Genomic DNA, 26069 nt, shown 5'->3' on the forward strand with positions numbered 1-26069 from the left:
TAATTTTAGTATAAATATTTTACGTTTTATGAATTTTTCACGTTTTTTAGTTATTTGTGAAATAAAGGCAACAACTTGTTACGAATATTTATTATATATCTGGTTTGATATTATTATATCAAATGGTTTAAAATAAATTCAATTTTAATATATAAATTTAAATATTTAATTTTTGTATAAATATTTTACGTTTTATGAATTTTTCACGTTTTTTAGTTATTTGTGAAATAAAGGCAACAACTTGTTACGAATATTTATTATATATCTGACAGAACAAGCCACTAAATATAGAGTTGATTTTTTGTTATACACCTCAAGATATCCTACCCTGGATTATTATATCATGCTCTTTTAAAATGTTGGTATTCCGATAAAAGGAAAATAATTTTCGATTGATTTTTTATAAGTGTTTACAAAACTTTTTTTCATTTCATTTATTAACTCACTTCATTGTAATATAAACAATCCAATCCTAAATACAGTACCCAAAAAAAAAAAAAAAACTTATTGACAATAACTAAAATCTATAAATACATTTTGTAATACTACAATTTATATTCAAATTTATTCTACAATATTCTAGGGAGAATATCCTAACAAAAAATTAAGAGAACTGATAAGGATCAGTGGCGAGATCCGAAACTATAGTCTTCCCTGGCTTACCCCTTGGTGGACAATGTCATACTACACCCACTAATAAATAGTAGTTTTTATAAAAATTGGGTTTCAGCCTGACTATTTTGCAAAAGCAAAATATAAATGGTATCAAAAAAAACGCCAGCACTACTGAATGTGCAAAAATTGTAAGAAATCGACTCATATAAAGATATAAAATTGTTCATAATGTGCTTAATTCGTTGTGTTGGCCTACCGCTTTATTTGGGAATGATATCATTTTAATGTGAATTTAAATTATATTAACTGAAACAATTTAATTTGAATATCAAAATTATTCTACATTCTTAATAAAGTTATTAATAAAAATTTTAAAAAAAGCCACAAATATTCATAAAAACCGCCCAAAAATTTTGTTTAATTTTTTATGGTTCACTTTGTTTAGCCGTGTTATCATTTCAAAGTGAATATAAATATCAGCTGATGTTATTACATTAGCCTATGCCCCATGACCCAATAATAATTATTGGGCCATGCCTATGCCCCCTTTCTAAACAAATAAACGTTGTCGCCATTCCTTTACTACGCTCATTCGTAAACAACCCCACAATTTTGTTTTGTCCCACGAATTTATCTGTCATTATCTGATGTCGCCTCTATTCGCATCAAAGGCAACATTTGTGAGCTGGAATAAAATTAAGATTTAACCTCCTGAAAGAATGGAGCAATCCACTCTATTCTCCATAAAAAGTTTGTGCAGAACCTGCACCACAGACACAACAGTTGGCGATGCCTTTAAAGTCAATGCCATTTGCATTTTCGAGCATATCAATGAAAGTCCTGGCAGTCCAACGGTAATGGATCTATTAATAAAACTGCAACCTGAAATTTGTATCGGATTCCAGGATAATTTACCAAAGACAGTGTGTATGGCATGCATTGAACAATTGCAAAAAATCTATGAATTTTTGGAAGCCTATAAACAGGCCAATAGCAAATTATTGAAATTATTAAATGGAATTGATTCGGAACAGACGGTAATTGTGGATTCAGTGAAAAATGAATCGGAAAAATTGGCCTATGAGGACATAGTCGATGAAGAGCCAATTTCAACATGTACCTTAAATAATATGCTAGATATAATTGTTACAGCCCCAGCGGGGAATTTAAGGAACCAGCTTGAAGATGTGAAAGTGGAGAAAATGCTTGGTACGGAATCCGAAGATTCTGATGGATGTAACAATGCCTTCGATGAAGGGTAATTTAATTGAAAAAATATTTATTTTTTATGGAAAAAGTTTTTATCTTCGATTTTTTACTTTCAGAAATGACCTCTTAATGGAAATGGAAACAAGTAAAATATTAGACTCTCATTGCAATAAGAAGGAAAATAAATCCCTGAGAAAGAAAGGAACTAGAAAAAATTCTAAAACGAAAAACAATAAAAGTTGTACAGAAAATACTACTGCTAACAGGGAAAAGGACCGGGATACAAGTTCAAATCAAAAGGAAGAAACTAAAGACAGCTATGATTGCGAATATTGTGGGAAAGGTACTTAGGCAGTCAATTTGAGACTTCCACTGGTAAATTAAATAAATTTCTTCGTTTTGTAGTTTATTTCAAACAACACCAATATAAAGACCATTTAAGAACACACTCAGGTAAATGGCCATATAATAAAAAACTTAGTATTATTAATAAAATTTCATTTTTAATATTCCTAATTTATCAATCCTCATTTAAGCGCAGATGAAAAACCCTTCCTATGTCCTGAATGTGGAAAAGGTTTTAAAATTCGAACGTGTTTAACGGCACACATGAAACGTCATACGGGTGTGAAAAGCGTTGTCTGTCCCGTATGTCCAAAAACTTTTGTGGACAAAAGTGGTCTCCATAGTCATATGTTTGTACACAAGAAAGAGAAGCCTTTCGTGTGTGACACCTGTGGAGCTGCCTTCAATATGGCCTATTTACTGAAAAGACATAGTTTTTTACACACAGGCATAAAAAATTATGCTTGTACACATTGTGATCAACGGTATGTATGTAAATGACAATAATACCCTATGAAAAAATATATTTTTCTCAAATTTCTCTTTTAGTTTTGCCCGATCAAGAACTCTACATCGCCATATGCTTACCCACACAGGTGAGAAACCATTTGAATGTCACTATTGTGATCGGGCATTTAGTCAAAGTAACGATTGTCACACCCATATGAAATCACATGTCGGTCCCAATATACATCTATGTGAATTGTGTCCAATGCGTTTTCCTTTTGTCAGGGAGCTGCGGGCACATTTTGAGACGCATAAGGTATTCATTTGAAACACTACAATTCCTTATGAAAAATAATTGATTTTATTTTCTCATTTCAATAGAGTGATGATGAAGAAAAGCGCGCGAAAAATCTTGAAGGACGCATACAGGAGGTGAATAATCTTAAAATTAATTTTGGTTATAAAAAAGATTGAAATGTTTTGGTAGAATATGTATAAATTGAATCTATGTAGATTTATTTAATGTAAATGCATTTGTTGTATTGTTTTAAGTTCTAAACTAATTAATTGAAATTGAAAAAATGCCAAAATCCATAAAATACATTAATTGTAAACACATGCAAACAATGCCTATTAACAAAGTAATTCAAGGAGATCAGCTGGATAATAGCTACTTCTCAAGTTTGCTTCAAATGTGGCCTTATTTCCCTCTAAAATTTATGTTAGCGGGTTAGTATAAAGCGATAAAATATTCACCACAAAAAGTCTACTATGGGTCTCCAATGGAACCCAATCAATACCTGTCAAAATTTTCACTAAAATAAGCGCAATAAAATTGGCGAAGAAATTAGAAGTTTTTTTGTCCCATTTTGCGTATTTTTAAAATTTGGCCATATCTAGCACTAAAATTAATTTTAGCGGGCTTGTGTTAATATAATTTTTATTCTACATCAAATTTCACTATGGGCCACAATTTAAGTCAAATCGTTGTCTATAATATATATCGGAGAAATATTGCTAACAATGTGGAAATTTATATAAAAAATTGTACATTTTTCAAATTTTGTGTATTTTCACAATGTGGTCATATCTACCACTAAACTCAATTTTAAGAAGTTGTTGTCAATACAAATTATATTCTACTCTAAATTTCGTTGGAGGGTTCCATCAAACTTCTGTGTTTATCTATAATATATATCGGAGAAATATTGGTTACAATGTGGAAATTCATATAAGAAAATGTGTATTTTTCGAACTTTGTGTATTGCCAAAATGTGGCCATATCTACCACTAAACATGATTTTACCAGGTTTGTGTTAATGAATTTTTTTTCTACACAAAATTTCACTATAGGTCCCCACAATAGTCCAATCGTTATCAATAATATATATCGTAGAAATAATGGCTACAATGTGGAAATTCTTATACAAAAATTTAATTTTTTGATATGTTGTGTATTTCCGAAATGTGGCCATATTTATTACAAAATGTCGTTATAGGGGATTGGTATTAAGGAAGAAAATATTCTTCATAAAATTTTACTAAGGGTCTCCAAACAAATAATATCGATATCTGTAAAATGTGTCTTTAAAATTGCTATACTAAAAAATAAGAAAATATAAGAGTTTTTAATACAACTTTGCGTATTTCAAAAATGTGGCCATTTCTCCAACAAAACTTAGCAAGTTGGTGCCAATGGAAATGATATTGCACAGAAAATTTCAGATTATGTTTCCATATAGTCAAATCGTTTTCTATTATTTATAGCCTCTCAATATATGGGTTACAATTTGGAAATTCATATCTCAAATTTTGCATTTTTCATATTTTGCGTATTTTAAAAATGTGGCCATATCTCCTACAAAAAAAAAAAACAGCTGACCTTCGCTAGCTGGGTAAACTTATTAATAGATATTGAAACAAAGTTGTTACTCGACACTTTTGAGTACTAAATATTCTTTACAAAATTACAAATTTAATTACAACAGAAAATATTTCTGAAAAATAGATAAATGAACGCATAAAAGCAGGGTTATGTTAAAAAATTTAATTATTTTATGAAGAAAATATATTTAGCTTCCTCTGCCAAAAGATTCAGTGTATATAAAATGCATTATTTCGTTAGCTACATCCAGAAAATTCGTCGTAGTCCCCATAATGTAGATATATTTCAAATTAGAATAAAACAAGATTATGGAAAGAATGCCTGACATTCCATTAATTGTGCTGCTATAAATCTATAATTAATTGTCAAATTTTTCTCTGCTTGTTTCCCCAAAATCATATTTTAACTTATATTTTCCTTTAAAACATACTTTTTAATAAACAATTCTACATTTCTACTGTTTTAAATATCTTCTACTTCACTGTGTGACGTGTGACCTTGCCACTTAATAATGAATATACAAACTAATTCACAAAGTTCATTTCAGTGAATAAATACGTCACATTGAACCATCCCCAACAGGAACAAATTTGTTTTCAATCTTAAATAAAGAAAAATTTATATTATTTATTAATAAACAATAAAAAATGCCACTCTATGAAACGGCAATGCAAGAAAAACCACCTGTGGTCTTAGATATTGGGTCGGCATATACCAAGTAGGTGGAAATTGATTACAAACAATGACGTCATATTGGTTGGTTACTACTGCTGATGATGCATCTACTCCCTTTCTTTTTCCAGATTTGGTTTTGCAGCCGAGGCATATCCCAGAAAAATCATACCCACAGAAGTGATACTTTCGTCGAATGGTGAAACGAAACATTTATTCGATTACAATGACAAATTGGAGTTCTATGATCAAATGGTGGATTTTTTGCAGACCATATTTTTCAAGTGAGTCATTTAAGCCGGCAGTAGGATTTTCTTAATGATGATTTTGTATGTATTGCAGATATTTATTGGTAAGTCCCAAGGAGAGGAAAATTGTGGTGGTGGAAAATGTCTTCGGCCAGACCATTATACGTGAAACCTTGGCCAAGGCCTTGTTTCGCCATTTCGAGGTCTCCTCGGTACTCTATGTACCCTCACATATGATTGCCCTTTCCACATTGGCTGTGCCACATGGTGTTGTTGTCGATATAGGATATAGTGAAACAACTGTTATGCCCGTTTTCAGTGGTGTCCAGGTAATGCAAGCATTCCAAGATCAACGATATGGTGGACGTGCTGTACATGAAGAAATCAAACGTATGCTAGTGGCCGAGGGAGTACGTGAAGAGTTACTTAATGAAACCGTTTTGGAAGATATTAAAGTACGCACATGTTTTGTAACAAAATTGGAACGGGCCCAAGCTTATTTGAAAAATGAACCACCACAAGCACCACCAAGCGTGGACTATCCCATTGCAGATGAGGCAATTATTTCGGTACCCGGTAGGGTGCGAGAAACAGCATTTGAGGTGTTCTTCGAAGAGAACAATGATCGTGATAGTCTACCACATTTGATTATAAAATCCATCCTCCATTGTCCAATGGACATACGTCGTGCACTGATGGAGAATATTTTTGTTATTGGTGGTAGTGCAATAATAATGGGTATTTTACCACGCCTACAACAAGAACTAAAATATTTGATTGAAAATGATCCGGAGTATAAGGAAAAATTGCATGGAGATGTAACATTTAAATTCCATAAGACTATTGGCCGTCCAAATATAACGGCATGGATTGGTGGCTCTTTGTGTGGTGGTACGGATTTGGTTAATACACGATCCCTAACCAAAGAGGCTTATATGCGTTTGGAAAGAGTACCGGATTGGGTGTGTTTGGATGATAATCGTACAGCGGGCTAAAAATCGGAGAGAGGGAGAGAGAGTGCGAGAATTCTTTGTGTATTTAAGATATTTATTTTAATACTAATTAAAAATGTTTAAAACATTCTATAAATAATTAAAATCAACAGATTTTTTGGAATATAAAAAAGATTAATTCCGAAAAAAATATAAATTCTTGGGAGAATATTCTCTTAAAAGATATAAATGGAATGTCGTATTGGATTTATTGGCAGAAAATTTTTAGTAGTAATTACATGCTTCTCAACTTGGCACCAGACCAAATTTCATTTGTATTCGCAGCTCATCATCCTTCAAGGCTTGTAGATTCCGTTGCTTGGTTTCTTCATCATCATTTTTGTGCGTATTAAAATGTGCCCTCAAGTCACTCTGTAAACGAAATCCCTGCGGACACATATTACATTTATATACATTATCCGCACCCAAGTGTCCTCTTAAGTGCTTAATCAAATCATTGCTCTGGGCAAAGGAACGAACACAATATTTACATTTGTAAGGCTTTTCCCCGGTATGGGTGCGCATATGCCTGCGACATTGATCGGCAAGGACAAATCTAAATAAATAATTAAAAAAAATATGAAAAAATATTGGTCTTGGCAATTCCATTAGCTTACCTCTTCTCACAAAAATCACATGCAAATCTTCGTTCATTCGTGTGATACAGTTTGTGTTTCTTCAGCAGATATGGCTTGACAAACCCGCTGCCACAAATATCACATATGTGCGACTTGGTCTTTGAATGCACAGCCTTGTGTGAGGCCAAATCACTAAGGCAGGGAAATTTTTTGGGACAATCAGGACATTCATAGGGACGATCAGAGCCGTGCCTTAGAAAATGTTGTTTCATATTGCTCAGGCTTTTAAAAGCTTTACCACATTCTGAGCATAGATATGGTTGTTCTCCCGTATGGACTCTTAGATGATCCTTCAAAGAGCTGGATTGATGGAAAACTATTGGGGCATTTCTTTCACATTATTAAATGTATATAATTAAAATGTATAAAAAATGTACCTTTGTTACAAAATTCACATTCATGTTTGGATGATTTAAGAGGTCCTTCCTCTTTGTCCTCCGAGTCCCGCTTATGAATACGTAAATGTCTTTTAAATGTTTTAAGGGTTTTTAATTGACTGCCACAGTGATTGCAGACGAATTGTTTGGAATCCTCTTTCTGTTGTTTTTGAATCTCCTCCGTTTCACAATCATGTTCTTCTACTTCTTCAGTCCTTTCATTTTTACAAAATCTAAAATTGCAATAAAAATCTATAATTGATATGATGATAATAAAAAGAGGTCAACTTACATATCGGATTCAATAATTTCGGATTCTTTTTCTAAAATAAATTTATCAGTAACATCCTCATCATCATCACTCTTTGTAGCAATTTCCGGCTTCTCTACAATATTGTGGGTTTTAATGTGATTTTTAAGAGTCCTTAGTGTTTTAAAATCTGAAATATTGTAAGCACAATTTTTATAAGGAATATAAGGTACTAAAAATAAATCTCCCCTTTACTCACTTCGTTGACAGTCTTGGCATTGCAATTCCTTCTTGGATTCGTGGCTTTTCCTATGCCGTTCTAGGCTTTTGAATGTCTTCACTTTAAGGCCACATATGTCACAGCTATGTTCAGGGTCATTGTCTACTAATTCTTTACAATTTTCTTGTGCGATATCTTCCGTTTCTTCTGCGGAAGAATATTTCGGATCTCTACTAAAGAAAAACAATAACAGTATTAAAATTATTATTCAAAATAAAAACAATAATACCAACCCTTCATCACAACTACTCGCCGCGCTCATCTGGTTATCCCGGATCACCTGTTGTTCTTTAGCTTCAATACTCCCATCAATATTATCATTGCTTTTCTCATCATTATCATCTTTGCGGATAACTGGTTCCAGTAATTCCAATTTCAAATCATTTTCCAGTGCATTGACGGGTGGCAACATATTAAGTGGATCTGTGGCTATCTCCTGGCGCTCAATGGTGTCATTGTAATGATGATCCACATAATGACAAAGTAGAGCATCCAATATTATATAGCCTTCATTACATTGCAAACATTTCAGAATATAATCTTTGTTGTTGAAGTCAGGCGATATTAGAATATCGCCACATTTGATATATTCCATAAAATTGGTCATAATGCGGTTTCAGAAGTCTTCTGCCAGCCAGCACTCGAATAAACATTACATTAGTCTAGAGGAAACATTCACAATAGTGGGACTGTTTAGAAAGAAGCTGCATAACAACTTTTCCAATTAAACATTTTGTATAGAATAAGGAAACAAAGCAAATTAATAAAAAAAATAAAATTACAGGGATCTAGAATGCGAAAACCAATTAACTTCGATAACTTGATTATCGACAGACTTGTGAAGACTATTCACATTGGAATGATAACATGATTAGTAAGTAAAAGGTAAAAAATAGATGGCAACCTTCATTCACAACAGTGTGACGATTTAGAAATAAGCAGAATAATAAAATTTCCAATCAAGCATGTTGTTTAGAATGAGGAAACAAAGAGAAAATTAAAAAAATGTATAGGGATCTAGAAATGTGAATAGTCTTAAAAATTAACAAGAAAAAATAGTATAGGAATCCATGGTACAATAATAAAAGGTAACAGCAAATCCCAGCTGATTTGATTCCAACGTAATACTAGTGTCAATATGAATTTGACAAATTATGTTTTTAAAAATCGCCCAACAGGAAAATTGGGAAAGCATAAAATTGGAAATTGTTCATTATTAAATGTGCTCCCGTATTCAATTTACTCAATCTGCCTGCTAGGAAAGTTTGAGGAAGCAAATCATTCTTCATGAAATAACTCGCAATTCCCTGCATTTTCATATGTGTTACACATATAAGTGGTTATGGCTCAATTATAGGAAAGATGTGGAAGCGATAGAAATATGAATTTGATAGATTTTCATTCATGTTTTTCGATTTTATTTTGAGGATTCGAAAATATTTCATTTTCAAAATAAATATAATTTCTTGATAATTTGTTTGTTTACATTTTTCTGTCAAATGACGTTGACACTAGTATAACTTACAACAACAAATTTCCATGTGGTTGTTGTATCGTTTGTTGTACAACAACACTTGCTGTTACCTTCTATTATTTTTTTTTTTTTTTTTTTTTTAATATTATTTTGGTTGGCCCACTTTCTATAGGGATAGAAGGTTTAGTGCCATGTATCCGTATGTAGCTTTGCTACGAATTTGTTATCCATAGATGGTGGTTTGTGTTTTGCAGGTTGACTTCGATCTTCTTTAAGAATTTGACCACAATGTTCAGACTTCTAAGCCTTGTGTATCAGTGAACTCTTCTACTGTGAAGGAGTCACATAGTAGCGAAAAGCATCTTCTTTTGCTATTAAATTTACGAAAATTAAAAATTACATGCGCAGCTGTTTGGATTTTGTTGAACGACTCGTAATTTATAGGTTATCCGTATTTAAAAACACACGTGTTAGTTAAGCGAACGCTTAACAACCGCCATTTTGTAAAAATCTATTTTTAAGCCCGTGGGCGTGTAGTACTCATTTAAAATTTTTTTACGTCTTTCTTGTGAGCCGTCCGAGGACGAACTGTTACCTTCTATTATTATACCATGATAGGAATCTAGAAATGTGAATGTGTCTTCACTAGAACCATTCACATTGAAATGATAACAACATTCTCCACACACTCAAAGCTATCTTACGTGCATGGTTGTATTTTAGTGGCAACCTTCAAAATCAGCGATTAAACTTTTAAAATTTATAAAATATCAACAAAGTAAATTTTGTTGGCTAATAGAGTACATTTACATTACATTCCAGGTCATTCATCTATTGAATTCAATGAAATTGTAGACAGGGCAGACAAGAATCCAATCAATGAAGGAATACTTCTAGAAATACAATGGCCAATGCCGGATGCCGTCAATCAGTTGGCTAAGGTTCTTTGAGATTAATGGTCTTATGATTAGGTGCAAGTAGCAATCATATTTATAAAATCTTTCCCCCACTGACAAGAACACACTGGTCTAAAAATTGTAATTCGAAATCTTTTTTTACAAAAACAAATCAATAGAATCTTTAGTTCAAAATGAATATACTAGAGTATAGTACTAGATAACCTATGCGAGGACTGCGGAGAAGCCGAAACGGCCGCACATAAAATCTTTGGATGTCGTAAATTTAATACAAGAAGATGCTTTCAGGAACTATGTGATTTCTTCACACTTGAAGATTTCACTAGGCTTAGAAAGTTTGAACATCATAGGAACTAGAAACATAAATCACCAGCAAGGGAGAAATTCAAATTTCTCGAGTATAAATATATGTTCTGTTCCCGTAGATTTAACTATTTTTGACGATATCATAAATAAAAATTTGTTATCGTGGTAAAAAGTAGTAGATTATTGCAGTACGGGAACATAATAATAAAGAAAATCCATTTTGATTTTATGATTTTTTTCCATATGATACAGCACTTATATAACGGTTCCGCATTTTAGGTCTTTTTAACATCCTAGTCACATTTTTTAGAGCTGAAAGGCTGTAATTGTATATTTCAGATCAAATGAGGTTTAAAGAATCTCTTCGAAGATTTATTCTAACCTCGTTCGCAGAAGCAGAAACGCTTTATTCCAGAAATTTTTAATACGATATTAATATTTCCTGTATAATATCGAAAAAGTATTAAAAATTAGTAGATTCTTGCAGTTCGTATAACAACATTCGTAATATAACCTCCGATATTTTCGGTATTCTTGAGGGCTTAATCGTATTTTCAACCGAAGTACCTGTAATTTGCCCTTTGAAAATTTGAAATTGAAAATTTTGAAAGTTTTAGGCGCAAGTATAAGTCGATGTATCTTTAATTTCGCATTCCGGGTTCATGGAGGTTACAAAAGATGTTTCAGTAACGATTTATTATAGCTTCATATTTGACATAAACCTCATCTTAAGATCGCACACTACTTCGGAATGTTGAAATTCGTAGACGAATTTTCCAAACTTCTTAAATATATGAAAATAGTTTAAACAACGACATATATAAGATGTTCAACCCGATCGAACACAATCTCTTTAACTTATTTTTCTCTTAATAGTAAAAAAAGAAACATAACACCATTTTACATTTATCTACAAAATATACCCTTTATTTCTAATGCATTTAATTCGGCGACATTGCGTGCCCTAGTTTCTTCATCATCATTTTTGTGCAATATAAAATGTTCTTTTACTAATTTCACAGTTGCAAACCGCTGTGGACACAATGCACACTGATAGACATTTTCACCCAAATGAAAACGCAAATGTTTTGTCAATTCATTCGATTGACAATAGGCCTTTTCACAATATTTGCATTTATAAGGTTTTTCACCAGTATGGATACGTGTGTGACGTTGTAGTTTTTCATTTGTATTGAATCTGCAGAAAAAAGAAAAGAAATTACAATTTTTATAACATCGGAAGTAGGTATGGTGACATTTCATACTTACCGTTTTTCACAAAACTCACAAGAGAAAGCCCTCTCATTTCGATGATACATTTTGTGCTGTTTCAGTACAAACGCCCGTGTAAAGCCCCGACCACATAGATCACAGACATGGGTTCTTGATTTCTCTCGATGTACAACGGAATGTGAGGATAAATCTGTACGTGTGGTAAATGCTTTTGGACAGTCTGGACAGGTAAATTGTCGTTCACTTTTGTGCCGGAATGTATGTTGTTTTAAACTGCTCGATGTGGTAAAGCCTTTGCCGCATTCGGAGCATAGAAAAGGTTTTTCGCCTATAACAAAAACAAAAGGTGAAATTTAAGTTAATTTTCTAAAAATGTTTTAATTAAAAGCTTATCGAAGATTTTTTATACAAAAAATTGCACAATTATTTGTTTCTATAGAAACAAATTCGAAGAACTGCAGGACTAATTGTTTTTTGTAGACAAAAAATTTGAAGAGCCGAATGACTATGTTTTAATTTTTATTATAGAAAAAAATTCGACGATTGGCAGGACTATTTTTTTTTGTTACTTTTACTAATTTTCAGGACTATTTTATTCTATAGAAAATGGTGCTGCGTTTTTTTCTATAAAAAATCAGTCTTGTAGTCCTGCGGTTTTTCTATAGAAAAAAATCAGTCCTGTGGTCTTGCGAATTTTTTTCTATAGCAAAAAAAAAATCAGTCCTGTAGTCCTGCGATTTTTTTCTATAGAAAAAAATAGTCTTGTGGCCCTGCAGTTTGTTTTTACATAAAAAATAGGCCAGTGGTCCTGATAATTTCTTTTTTATAGAAAAAAAATCGATGGACCACAGGAATCAGTCCTGCAATTTTTTTTTTTTTTCTATAGAAAAAAAATTAGTCCTGCAAATTTGTTCCTATAGAAAAAAATCAGTCCTGTGGTCCTGCAAATTTTTTCCATAGAAAAAAATAAGTCTTGTAATCCTGCGATTTTTTTCCTACAGAAAAAAATCCTATTATATTTGCAACTTACCGCTATGCGATCTCAAGTGATCTCTTAGCATATAGGCATGTGGAAAACCTGTTGGGAATATTAAAAAGAAAATACGATATTATTGAAATTGACTTATGTAGTTGAACCGACCGTTTGAGTACCTCTATCACAAACATTGCACACATATTTTCTATCACGATCTTCGTTGGCTTTTTTCTCATGCAATAGTAAATGTTTTTTAAGGGATGCTTCAGTTTTGAGCTGTTTTTTACACTGGGTACATGGAAATGACTCCTGAGATTCCGACTTCTGTTTTGATTCGTTGGATTTTTTAGTGGATGATTTTGCCGACTTTTCCTTTTTTGATACCCTTTTCCTATCAACATAAATAAGTAAGTAGGGATTATATTGAAATATAGCCTATATCAGATAATAATATCCTTACTTTACTCCAAAATCGCTATCACTATCCGTATCCAATTCAAAATCTATACTCAAATCACTGCAGCTCTTTATGAATTCATCTTCATTGTAGTTGTCGTGCAAAACATCTTCCGCCGATATATTTCCATCGTCCACAAATTGATCCGATTGAAATGAGTTTTGATCTATAAAGACATCTTCCTCCAGTTCAGCTTTCATTAACTTCTCATCACCGACATCTAAAGCCTTTTCAAAAATATCAAAAAATGGATGTTCCACCTCGTCTTCTGGCTTTGCAGCAGTTGCACCACCACCATCACCACCCTCTTCGCATGTCTTCACCAGTAGCTCATTTAGCTGTCGTTCCACACTTAAACATTTTTCCCGAAAATAATTGAACTCCTTGACTTTATTGGCACATTCCACGCAAATCTGTTTGGGGAGTTTATCATTTTGTTGCAATTGCAGCTGAGGAATGGACACTTTTAACAAATCCAATATGCTACAATGTTTGTTTTCTCCTTCATCCATGGTTACAACAATAGTATTGAGTGATAACATTTGCTTTTCCTGTTTGGCTTTCGCTTGTATATCCTCCGATTTCAAGGAGCCAGTTCCGTCATACATGCACGTACGGCACAGGTCCTCAATTTTTAGAGACATAATATCTATTGGGATTTGGGTTTAAAAACAGTACAACTGGAAAACAAAAATATTTCAATGTTTTTTCTTCCGGAATTAGACAAAACATAAAAATATAATTCACAATAAACGATAAGTGTTGCCATACGTTGATGTCATAGTGGGATTATTGTGAACGCCTGGTAAATGGGTTATTTTTTATTTGTTAATATTAAAATCAAATCATTATAAAAGTATATAAATTGTTTTTTTTCCTACCGCATAATATCAATCAATTCCAAAATATAATATGCCGCGAGTTCACCCATAAGAACTATCAAAAAGGGCTAAAAAAGCAACTGTGTGGGTAGTGACTTTTTCCGCCCGTTATTAAATAATATACACTGCAAATTGCTGTGTTTATTTGACATTTTTCAACATCCTGGGAATGATAGATATTAAGCAACGGCTCTGGTTGGCTTTAACATGGCGAAGTCCAGGCTTATCTTGGTCTCTCTTTCATCTCAATTGTGGACACTGTCCTCCCCGCGGTGCCATCTGGGGTAGCTATTTTCAATGCCCGTCGAGTTCACCCATAAGAACTATCAAAAAGGGCTGGAGGCGTCGGGTTAGTTGCCAATATTCGGAAAACCCAACCTACTATGAAAAAACAAAGAAAAAGAAAGCTAAATCCCCCTAATGTTGACGACCCCGCAAACGTATAAAGGATCACGATCTGCGAATCTGCACTTGAAATGTGCCCACGTTGTACAGAACAGACGCAGTTTTCGCTTTAGCGAATGTACTCAAGAAGTACAAAGCCGATATTATCGCCTTACAGGAAATGCGATGGAAAAGGGCAGGTAAAACGGCACATACATTAGAACTTTTTACCGTGTTAACCTACTTTATGAGGATTTATTTGACATATATGCAAAGGAATTGACAATTGAAACCCACTGGGTTAACGAAATCCGGTTAAATGTAAACGTACTATAAGGGACGTAAATAAGATGATTACGCTCTGTATTATAGCTGACATGAAACGAGACATGAATTTGGCTGCGGATTTATGGTTAACAGGAGAATAAAAGATCTCGTCTCCAGATTCACTTTAGTAAATGAAAGAATTGCTATAATCCGTATAAAAGCGAAGTTCTTCTCATTGTTATTTGCGCCCATGTTCCGACCGAATACAAAGATGAGCAGAATTTTTTTAAAATTGTTAATAGAAAAAAATATGATCGCTGCCCTGGTCATATATTAAAATTTGCAAGGAGATTTTAATGCAAAAGAAATGAAATTATATACAAATAAATATGACATAATTGACCCCACCTTCGGAAAATTCAGCCGCCATGAATAAAAATCAGACAACGGCATGAGGTTGATTGACTTCGCGGCAGCAAAAAACATGGTAGCACCAGGTTCAAGCATCTCGATATATACAAGGTCACCTTCTGAACAAGCAACGAGAAATCAAATTGTTGGGATGGACGGAAGGCATTCATCCAGTGTATTAGACGTTCAATCGATCCGAGGAGCGAATATGGATTCGGACCACCACCTTGTAGCAGCCAAGGTTCAAACTCGTCTTAATGTAGCAGCAAAGGTGCGATCTAACACAGCACGGAAACTCGACGTCGAAAAGCTACAAACACAACAGGTAGCCGAGACCTACTCCGCTCAATTTACCCACCTGCTTGACGAAAGCACTTCCTGTCCCGATAACAGTATAGAAGCACAATGGCAAAGGATTGCCCACTCCCTACAAAGCAAAAAAAGCAACACTTGGGTACCAAAAATCACCATCAAGAAACCCATGGTACGAACAGAAGTGTCGTAATGCTACCGATGTGAAAAACGTTGCATTATATAAAATTTATTATTTTTATTTTTTATTTTTAATTATAAATAAATTAAAATTATATACAAATTAATACAACATAATAAGACACAAATATATTTTTATTATTTTTTTCTTCAGTTTTTATCCCTTTTATACCCTTATTGCATCATTATTTTTCTATCTATTCATAACAAATGAAATGAAATTGATATATAACCCTGTACCTTTATATATAGAAACTCCACAATATGGCAACCTATTAAACGCTACGACGACATTTTAGGGCACGCTAGAAATGCGTTGTTACGACTGATGTCTATTTTAAGCGCCAACCAAACACAGAGAAATTGCCTCCATTGTGATTGAATACCCACTCGTCTGTCATAATTTTGTTTACTTTTTCATACAATTGCCTTAAAATAGAAGCCATTTTGACAGTTTGTTGAGGAATCAGCTGTTTTTGTGGATGACTCAATAACTGGGCATTGCTTGAATGGGATGCCTCTTGCATAGGGATATCTAGTTAAGGGCAAAAATCGAGCTTGCACGATCCAAGTGAGTGAAAAACAAAACGTAAACAACTGCCAAAATATATTTTGGAATTAATGAATTAATTTGCGGGCCGAAGGGAAACCCCAAGATTTGCCAAAATTATATTGTGAATGTATTTGTATTGCTAGCGAAATGCCTGTGTCACTGGATCGAATGTGTCGCACATGTATCTTTGATGGTACACTCGAATATGAGCCACTCATCGAAAGGGAAATGGTGCCATTGGAGACCACGGTAATCGAGGAACTTAACATAAGCATTATGGAGTTGTTGAAGGCATCGATACCGCAATTGAAATTGGATCCGAATGCCAAACTTCCGAAAAATATTTGCCTTGATTGTGTGGGCCGGGCCAAGGAATTCTATGTGTTTCAGCAACGCTGCCTTGAAGTTGAAAATCAATTTGATGATATTTTGGAAACTATGATTATGGCCAAATCGGAAGATGACACAGATAATGGAAATTCATTTTATTATGTCTTCGAAACGGAACTTGATGAGGGTGATAATTTAGAAAATGCCGAAGAAGTTGGTGTGGAGGTTGTGGCTGATGTCGTGGAAGAATTGCCGGTAATCGAACAGTGTAAAGAAGAGGTGGAAGAAGAGGAAGTCGGTGAAGAAATTGTCGTGGAAGAGGTTGAGGGTGGTGATAGTCCAATGTGGACTATATTCGATCCGGACGAAGAACGTAATGAGGAGGATTATGCGGCGTAAGGATATATCAAATTCAAATATTATTGATTTGTTAATTTATGGTTTAATCTTTAGTTCTGTCAAAAATGAAGAGGAAGAAACCAGTGAGGCTAGCGAAGAAATGAGTGACCATGAAGATGAAGTTTATTTCCCATGCGACGTTTGTGATAGAAAATATAGAACAGAATCATCGCTTAAAAAGCATATGCGGATACACAAGGAAAAGAGAGAAGGCAACAAAATTATATGCCAAATATGCGATAGAAGTAAGGGAGAAATATAATTAAGTGGAATTGGGTATTTTAAAACTAATGTTTAATTATTGCAGCATTTTTACATCCATATTTGTTGAGACGTCATATGCGCAATCATAGTGGTAAGTAATAACCGTTTAATGGCTCTAATTTTCAAATAATGTTTGGCCATTTGTTTTTTAGGAGAAAAACCATATCTGTGTCAGGTATGTGGTAAAAGTTTCAAAACCACCAGTAATTTAAATCAGCACACTGTTCGCCATCAAACGGAAAAACTGTTTGCCTGCTCCGAGTGTCCCAAGAAATTTATTGCTCGCAATGATTTAATTTCACACTCGGAACGGCATAAACCCAATCCAAAGGTTTTCGTGTGTGATGTGTGTGGACATGGCTTTGCCAAGGAATATCGTTTGAAGAAACACAAAATCTTCCACACCAATGAAAGGCCTTATGCCTGTGAATTTTGTGATAAACGGTAAGTGAAGTTAAACGGTAATATGGCAATAGCTAAGTAACCAAATATTTTTGTGTGTCTTTCAGATTCTTTACAAATGAAAAACGCAATCGTCATACACGCATTCACACCGGTGAAAAACCCTATAAATGTACATTCTGTGACAAGGCCTATCGTCAATCGAATGAGCTAACAAAACATTTGCGTATGCATTTGGGTGAGAATATCTATCAGTGTCAATTGTGTCCGGAAAGATATCCAACCGTTAAGCTGTTACAAGATCATTTTGGCACCCACAAAGATGACGATGAGGAGACAAGAGCACGTAACTTGGCTGCTTTCAATGCCATGGAAATAAAGGGTATATTCTATAAGAAAATCGAAATAGAAATTTAATTTAGATAAACATACTTATATATACAGCTTAACATTATCGTATAATTATTAAAGCAGAAACCTAAAATAAAGTTATAAACCAAACAAATGGGAAACAAGTTAAGGACTTAATTCCATTTAAACCAAACCAATTTTGATTTAGGTATGTAAAAAAATATGCAAAGGAAAATTGAATTGAGCCCAGAATCTGATACGACCAAATTTGTTTAAAATCTTTAAACAATTCTATCAGATTGCCATGAAATTTTGCACAGGGTAACGCATTGAGAATACGACGACGTGTCTAAGGTTTGCTTCATATCGTTTCCGATTCGAATAAATCTTCCACACATATTTTCGTTCGATTTCATGTACCCACCATTTGTAATTGGGTAATATACTTACTAAGCTGGCTTGTGACAGAACATTCGTTCCATAAGCCGTGCTTAAAAAAGATTATCAAGCGCGTCGGTCTTTTGTGCAGTTTTTTTTTTCAATTTGAAAGACCATATTCGTCAATGTTGTCTTCCACTTGGTCTTTCCATCTTATTCGTGGCCGTGAACCATCAACTGGTTCGCTTTTATGTGCCTTCTGGGCTGGGGCATCTTCATCCATTCTCACATGACCTAGCCCACGTAGTCGCTGCAACTCAATACATCTAACAATGTCGATGTCCGAGAATAGCTGGTACAACTCATAGTTCATTCGACGGCGATTATCACCGTCAACGCATATCGGCCCATAGATCTTTCAGAAAATTTTCTCTCAAACACTCTAAGAGCTGCCTCATCTGCTTCAAATCCATACAACACAGCACGGGTAGTATCAGCGTCTTGTAGAGTGTGAGTTTGGTCTGGGGGAGGTGGCCTTGCTTTTGAGTTGTTTGCTCCGACCATAGTAGCATCTGTTGGCCATCACTATCCTTCTTCGAATTTCATAACTGATGTCTTTCGTTTTGTTTAAGGCGGTACCAAGGTATATAAAATCTTTGACTACCTCGAAGCTGTAGTTCTCAAGTTCCACAGTTGGTCAACAGTCTAGTGGACGTCTTGCGCTTTGATACCATCCAAGCTGATGGTATCAAAGCCGTTTACTGCCAGAAATGGTGTACCAAACTACTTACATTCACCGAAATAATATAAAAATCTCGATATGAGATCCTGCTTTTCCAAAAATAAATTCAAAAAATTATAACTTTTTTAACATTTATTCTTTCTTAAAACCAAATTTAATTTTAAGATTTTGCACTTCAATCTTACGGGCTTCCAAATTTTTCTTACGCGTTTCTTCATCGTCGTTCTGCAAAATAAAAAAATTAAAAAAAAAAAATATTTTATTTTTGAAAAAATGTTTCATACCCTATGTGTGGCAAAATGGGCGCGTAAATCCCTGGCCTTTGGAAAACGCAATGGACACAAATCACACTGGTAGATATTTTCGCCAACATGTTGACGCATGTGTTTGTTACAATCGTTGCTTTGGGCAAAGGCACGATCACAATAATGGCAGGCATATGGCTTTTCACCCGTGTGTGTGCGTATATGGCGACGCAGTTTTTCACCGGTTACAAAGCTAAAAAATACACCTTTTTTTTAAATATTCCAACGATTTTTGTTCCACAACACATACCGCAAATCACAATGTTCACAGGCAAAATTCTTAATACCCTTGTGATATAAATTATGTTTTTTCAGCATATAGGCCATATGGAAGGCAGCACCACAAGTGTCACACACAAATGGTTTCTCTTTTTTGTGTACCAACGAATGACAATAAAGTCCACTGGCGCAGACGAATGTTTTCGGACAGTGGGCGCATTGAAATGTTTTCTCACCCTTGTGCCGTAACATATGCGTATACAGGCTACTTCTAACCTTAAAACTTTTACCACATTCAACACATAGAAAGGGTTCTTCTGCTGGGAATAATAGGAAAATTGAGAGAAAAAATAACAATAATGTATTTCAAAAATTAAAAACGTACCTGTGTGTGTTCTCATATGAATCCTACAGGTGCTTGCCCGCAAGAATTCTAAGAAGTAAATATGTTTTTTATTAGAAAATCTTAGCAATACAACTCGAATGGGAATTCAAATATAAATCCCATACAAATTAAAATTTTATAATATAAGTTCAAAATTTTACCTTTCTCACAATATTCACATTTAAAACTTTTTCTCTGTTTGCTATTTCTGGTATTGTTCGATTTGTGTTCTGTCTCCATGTGCTGTCTCCATGTTTCCAAATCACCGAGTAGCATTTTACATTCCTGGCACGTATATGTTCCATCATCATTTTGTTGGGGCTTGGGATTGCATTCACTTGAGTCATCACCTATTTTTGCTTCCAACTTTTTTGTAGTCCTTTGGGGTTTCTTGGATTGTGAAATGGTTTCCAACAAAATATCATTGCTAAAACAACAACAAAAAATGATTTTATTTCCATCAAAATTGTGTACAACATGAACAAATTTACCTTGTCTCTTCACTATCGCTGTATTCCATGTCAATCAATTCCTCTGGTTCCTCTTCTTCATCATGATTATCATCATCGACATACGCAATTGGACTCTTTTCAATATCTATTTCATACGATGCATTGGCATCTTCTTTGACAAATTCTTCAATATGTAATTCTGTAGCATTTTCCAAAGATTCAGAGTCCATGGTCGCCTGTCGGTTCTTTATGAGTTTCTGTAACTTGTCATTGGCCTGTCTGTATGATTCCAAAAATCTATAGGATTTTTGTAATTGTTCAGCACACATCAGGCACACTGTTTTTGGTAAATTATCCAGGAAATCAATATGAATTTGTGGTTCCAATTGCATTAATGCTTCCATTATTGTTGGACTTGCAGAGTTCGAGCTACCATCATCATCATCATTATTTAGTGGCTCATAAATACATTTGACAGATATTGTTGAATTATTGCCAGTGTTGGCTGTACAAGTTCGGCAGAGATCCTTTATGGGGTATATACAGGAACTATTGTCCTCCATTGCTTCCATTAAGTCTTTCCAGATATTTAAGTTTCTTTTAAGAAAGTGTCTTTCGTAGAATTTTGTTTACAGTATAAAATCAGCTGTTATGAGAAAGAGATGGATATATGTATGTGTGTTTATGTTAAGGTGGTCGCAATAGTTTACCTAATTTTTGAAATAAAAAAACATTTGTAATATTTGTTCTTCTTTAATTTTAAGTGGAAAAGCCTCCTCATTTATAATTATAAATAAAAAACTCCTTTGCCATTAAAAGCCGAAACTATGTTTAAACATTCACTTTGTAATGATGGCATTCAAAGTATTTTTATTATTTCAAAGGGGAAACTACAGCTGTCATCCACCTCGGAACGATAACTTTGAATATAATGACGTTTAAAATTAATATTTGTTCATGTTTTTTAATAAAATTAAATCGATCTTGTGTCTCTAGAGAGAAATATATATTATAATTCAATTTGAAATTAATTCACTTTGTTATGATAGCGTGTAAATTTAACCTGTTCATTTCATGGAAGAAACTATAGCTGTCATTCACCTCGGAACGATAATTTGAATATAAAGACGTTTAAAACAAATAATTTTTTCTTGATTTTTAATAAAATTAAATAGATCTTTTTAATAAAAAGTAATAGATCTTTGACTTACGATGCCATCTATCAACTTAAATTATTATTTATTTGTATAGATTTAAAGAAACAACAACTTTCTAAAGGATTAAAAGAAACAACTTTCTATAGGATTAAAAGAATCAACTTTCTGCCCTTTTTTATTTTTTATAACCATATTTCATTTTAAGATTATTTATTTCAATTTCACGTTCCTCCAGATTTTTCTTGCGTGTTTCTTCATCGTCATTCTAGAATTCAAAATAAGAATATTAAAAATATATATTTTTACATTTAGATTGTAAATGATCGGACCTTATGTGTGGCAAAGTGGGTACGTAAATCTCTGGCCAGTGGAAAACGCAATGGACACAATTCACATTGATAGATATTTTCACCGATATGTTGTTTTATATGTTTATTACAATCGCCACTTTGGGCAAAGGCACGATCACAATAAGGACAGGCATATGGTTTTACGCCGGAGTGCGTTATCATGTGACTTTTTAGGAGTTTGGTACTGGAAAAACTAACGAAAGAAATAGTAATCGAGTTATATGCTTTTTTGTTGGCAAAAAAATATGTATTACCATTCACACATACCGTAGACTGCATTGTGTGCAGGGGAAATTCTTTTCACCGGTGTGTAATACACTGTGCTGTCTTAGTAAATATGCGTGAAGAAAGCTACCTCTACAAGTGCTACAGACAAAAGGTTTCTCTTTTTTATGAATCAACATATGACAATAAAGATCACTCTTGCAAACATATTTCTTTGGGCATTCTGGACATTGCAAATTTTTCTCTCCTTTGTGGCGTAACATATGTATATGTAAATTACTTCCAGTCTTGAATCTTTTGCCACATTCAACACAAAGATATGGTTTTTCACCTGTGGTAAATACAATCGATAATATTGCAATGTAATGTGTGGTGATTTTATTTACCATAAAAAGAGTATTACCTGTGTGGGTACGTACATGATTCTCAAAAGCAACTAGATGGAAAAATACTATAAATAAAAATAATAAATTCTAAACGTGTCCAAATAAGCATCGGACAGAATGATTAACTATAGATTTATGATTTATTTCTCTTTCTGTCCGACGTTGGGTGTCTAAGCTTCCGATCATACCTTTCCCACAAAATTCACATTTATGACTTTTCCTCCCTTTACGATTTCTTGTCTTGTTGGTTTTATGTTCGGTGCGCATGTGTTGTTTCCATTTTTTCAAATCATTTAGAACCATTTTACATTCCTGGCAGGTATATGTTTCGTCTGCATTCTTTTGTGATGCCTCTTCAATGGAATCCAGATTATTTTTGCTCGCGTCAATTATATCTTTAGTTGCCTTTTGAATCATTTTCTTTTTGGTGCGTTTCTTTGGTATTGGTAATGTTTCCATTAACAGATCACTACTAAAGTAAAAATAACTATAATATGTACTTTCTTTCCAACTAATTTAGTATAAATATTATTATATTATATTTATTTATATTGTATTTATTTATATTATATTTATTATCTAATTCGAATCTTATTTGTTTTATTTTTTTCTTTATGATGGGGAACAAAAACGAATTTTGAGTGCATTGTATTTGTATTTTTATTTTATATAAAATATATTATTTAGATTTAAGTATTCTCAGGTATGAATTAAGTACTGTGTAATATATTATTGGCCTTTAAGGCTTCCATATTACTGAATAAATAAATTGAAATATATTTACCTTGTATCTGAACTACTATCATTTATTTCTTCACAATCCATGTGAACCAATCCATCCGACAGTGAATGATCTTCATGATTTTCAATTGAACCTTCTAGGGCATTATTATCACAATCTTCCGAATCTACATTTGCCTTTCCAAATTCATTGTCATCTAATTGTGCTTCGTTTCCCAATGATTCCGCTTCCTCCACGGATTGAATACACTTTAATAATTTCTCTAACTTTTCATTGGCTTGTCTGTATGATGTCAAAAATGTATGGGTTTTTTGCAATTGTTCCACACATGCCAAGCACACAATCTTCGGTAAACTGTCTAGGAAGCCAATTTCTATTTGTGGTTCCAATTTTATTAGTATTTCGATTATTGTAGGACACGGAGGAGCACAGCTATTGATACCATTTAGTGGTTCATAAATACATTTGATGGCAGTTTTTGAATTGGCGCCAGTGTTAGTGTTGGCTGCACATGTTCTGCACATTTCATTTAGGGGAAATAAATTGGATCTGTTATCTTCCATTGTTACCGCGAATTTCTCTAAAATTATAGGTTCCTTAAGAAATATTTTTCCTGTTTAAATTTTGTTTACTACACACAATCAGCTGATGTAGGGAATGTATGCATGTATGTGTCAGTGTGTGCGTTAAGGTAACCGCATTGCTCTATTTATACAATATGTGCTATGGAAGTATATTAAACACAATTCACATTTGAAATCCCATTTTCTTTGTTAAATTAGGAGAAAACCCTACATGGTCCTATTCTGATCTGTTAAATGCATCAAAAATACTTCACTTGTATTGTCCAAGAAAAGGAAAGAAAACAATACTATAATTGCAATACAGTTTGTAATGATAGCAGTACAAATAAAAACCGCTTAATTCTGCATAGTCAAAGGGGGAAACTATAGATGTCATTCACACCGAAATGATAACTTTGAATATAAAGACGTTTAAAATAATTAATTTTTTCTTGATTTTTAACAGAATTAAATAGATCTTGTGTCCAAAGAGTTTAACATGAAATATATAATTCAATTTCAAAATGAATTCACTTTGTTATGATAGCGTACAAAATTAAAACGGTTCATTTCAAAGGAGAAACTGTAGCTGCCATCCAACCCGGAATGATTACTTTGAATTTAAATACGTTTAAAATTATTTTTTCTAGTTTACTTAATATGAAATATATTATAATTCAATTTGAAAATCAAAGCAAATAAATTACTCAACTAATATTCATATAAATATATATATATATAGCCTAAGGAATTAATATCCAATATTAACAAAGCTCGGAATCTATTGAAAATCGGCCCGAATTAAAGAAAGCTTTCAAGTGAGTGATGTATCAAAGACAGATCTGTCCGATTGTGGCCAAATTTGGCACGGAACAGCGATTAACTTTAAATTTGGCATAGGCGACAAAATTCCAGTTCAGAATAACGTGAGTGTAATTTTATGTTAAAATTTTTCAATATAGGTCTTAAAGAAATATCTTCCTGTACATTTTACTCTTTTTTATAGCCATATTTAATTCTAAGATTATTTATTACGATTTCACGTTCCTCCAGATTTTTCTTGCGTGTTTCTTCATCGTCATTCTGGAATTTAAAATAAGAATATTAAAAGAAAAACACATTTAGATAGTAAATGATCTAACCTTATGTGTGGCAAAATGGGTACGTAAATCCCTGGCCAGTGGAAAACGCAAAGGACACAATTCACATTGGTAGATATTTTCACCAACATGTTGTTTCATGTGTTTATTGCAATCGTTGCTTTGGGCAAAGGCACGATCACAATAATGACAGGTATATGGTTTTTCGCCAGTGTGCGTAAGCATGTGACGTTTTAGAACTTTGGCTCTAGCAAAACTGAAGAAGAAATAGTAATTGTAGTTTTATGCATTTTATTACAATTCATACATACCGTTGATTACATTGCGTACAAGGAAAATTCTTTTCACCCGTGTGTAATACACTGTGCCTTCTTAATAAATATGCTTGAATAAAGCCAGCCCCACAAGTGCCACAGACAAATGGTTTCTCTTTTTTATGAATCAGCATGTGACAATAAAGACCACTGGCGCAGACAAATTTCTTTGGGCATTCTGGACATTGCATATTTTTTTCTCCTTTGTGGCGTAACATGTGTGTATGTAAACTACTTGCAGACTTGAAACTTTTACCACATTCAACACAGAGATATGGCTCTTCGCCTGTGTTTAAATACAATAAATAATGGTAACATTAAATCAAATATGGTATGTTTTATTTACAAAACAAACAAAAAATTACCTGTATGTGTGCGTACATGATTCTCATAACCAGCTAGATGATAAAACACTATAAATAAAATTAAATTACATTAAGATGCATAAAAAGGTATATTAATTCAAGGCATCGGATATATCAATTAACATGCTATGTATTTCTGGGTTATTTTTTCCTGTCCGACCTTATGCGTCTAAACTTCTGATCATACCTTTCCCACAAAATTCACATTTACGACTTTTCCTCTGTTTGCCATTTGTTGTATTGTTTGCCTTATGTTCGGTGCTCATATGTTCTTTCCATTTTTCCAAATCTTCCAGAACCATTTTACATTCCTGGCAGGTATATGTTTCGT

At 33.4% G+C, this 26069-nt stretch overlaps 4 protein-coding genes across 4 annotated transcripts; 2 read left to right on the forward strand and 2 right to left on the reverse strand.

Annotated features, from left to right (window-relative positions):
• The first annotated feature begins 1334 nt into the window (after window positions 1-1334).
• LOC133322045 (zinc finger protein 852-like) lies at window positions 1335-3090 on the forward strand. Its single transcript, XM_061531112.1, has 4 exons — window positions 1335-1873; window positions 2361-2654; window positions 2719-2932; window positions 2998-3090. Exons 1-4 carry the CDS (start codon window positions 1335-1337, stop codon window positions 3088-3090), a joined length of 1140 nt encoding a protein of 379 aa, XP_061387096.1.
• Window positions 3091-5148: 2058 nt separating this feature from the next.
• On the forward strand, window positions 5149-6416 carry LOC133322046 (actin-related protein 10-like). Its single transcript, XM_061531113.1, has 3 exons — window positions 5149-5219; window positions 5299-5457; window positions 5516-6416. Exons 1-3 carry the CDS (start codon window positions 5149-5151, stop codon window positions 6414-6416), a joined length of 1131 nt encoding a protein of 376 aa, XP_061387097.1.
• Window positions 6417-6659: 243 nt separating this feature from the next.
• Window positions 6660-21099, reverse strand: LOC133322047 (zinc finger protein 91-like). Its single transcript, XM_061531114.1, has 17 exons — window positions 20576-21099; window positions 20246-20511; window positions 20085-20132; window positions 19731-20019; window positions 19460-19673; window positions 19361-19400; window positions 13325-13970; window positions 13041-13255; window positions 12919-12966; window positions 11925-12216; window positions 11567-11853; window positions 8192-8465; window positions 7938-8128; window positions 7721-7868; window positions 7429-7661; window positions 7031-7367; window positions 6660-6969 (listed from the first exon to the last, which is right to left on the reverse strand). The coding sequence occupies exons 1-17, from the start codon at window positions 21097-21099 to the stop codon at window positions 6660-6662; spliced, it is 4362 nt and encodes a 1453-aa protein (XP_061387098.1).
• A 902-nt stretch (window positions 21100-22001) lies between these two features.
• LOC133322048 (zinc finger protein 37 homolog) lies at window positions 22002-23959 on the reverse strand. The gene is made up of 4 exons (XM_061531115.1): window positions 23439-23959; window positions 22885-23165; window positions 22311-22704; window positions 22002-22227 (listed from the first exon to the last, which is right to left on the reverse strand). The coding sequence occupies exons 1-4, from the start codon at window positions 23957-23959 to the stop codon at window positions 22002-22004; spliced, it is 1422 nt and encodes a 473-aa protein (XP_061387099.1).
• Between the last annotated feature and the right edge of the window lie 2110 nt (window positions 23960-26069).

Source organism: Musca vetustissima, unplaced genomic scaffold, assembly GCF_032173495.1.
Source record: "Musca vetustissima isolate MV318-11 ecotype Yass unplaced genomic scaffold, APGP_CSIRO_Mvet_v1 utg61444, whole genome shotgun sequence".
NCBI classification, from domain to species: domain Eukaryota; kingdom Metazoa; phylum Arthropoda; class Insecta; order Diptera; family Muscidae; genus Musca; species Musca vetustissima.

Excerpts from the sequence above, each read along its gene's own strand:
- LOC133322045 (XM_061531112.1), top strand. The coding sequence starts at position 1,335 with ATGGAGCAATCCACTCTATTCTCCATAAAAAGTTTGTGCAGAACCTGC. Across the intron at positions 1,874-2,360 it reads AACAATGCCTTCGATGAAGG|CGCAGATGAAAAACCCTTCC; the intron begins GTAATTTAATTG and ends TCCTCATTTAAG. Across the intron at positions 2,933-2,997 it reads CACATTTTGAGACGCATAAG|AGTGATGATGAAGAAAAGCG; the intron begins GTATTCATTTGA and ends TCATTTCAATAG.
- LOC133322046 (XM_061531113.1), top strand. The coding sequence starts at position 5,149 with ATGCCACTCTATGAAACGGCAATGCAAGAAAAACCACCTGTGGTCTTA. Across the intron at positions 5,220-5,298 it reads ATTGGGTCGGCATATACCAA|TTCCAGATTTGGTTTTGCAG; the intron begins GTAGGTGGAAAT and ends CTCCCTTTCTTT. Across the intron at positions 5,458-5,515 it reads TTGCAGACCATATTTTTCAA|ATATTTATTGGTAAGTCCCA; the intron begins GTGAGTCATTTA and ends TATGTATTGCAG.
- LOC133322047 (XM_061531114.1), bottom strand. The coding sequence starts at position 21,099 with ATGGAGGACAATAGTTCCTGTATATACCCCATAAAGGATCTCTGCCGA. Across the intron at positions 19,674-19,730 it reads TGTGAACATTGTGATTTGCG|CTTTGTAACCGGTGAAAAAC; the intron begins GTATGTGTTGTG and ends TGTATTTTTTAG. Across the intron at positions 19,401-19,459 it reads CCCATTTTGCCACACATAGG|AACGACGATGAAGAAACGCG; the intron begins GTATGAAACATT and ends TTTATTTTGCAG.
- LOC133322048 (XM_061531115.1), bottom strand. The coding sequence starts at position 23,959 with ATGGAAGATAACAGATCCAATTTATTTCCCCTAAATGAAATGTGCAGA. Across the intron at positions 23,166-23,438 it reads GATAGTAGTTCAGATACAAG|TTGGAAAGAAAGTACATATT; the intron begins GTAAATATATTT and ends ATACTAAATTAG. Across the intron at positions 22,705-22,884 it reads AACCAACAAGACAAGAAATC|TTGCTTTTGAGAATCATGTA; the intron begins GTAAAGGGAGGA and ends TTTTCCATCTAG.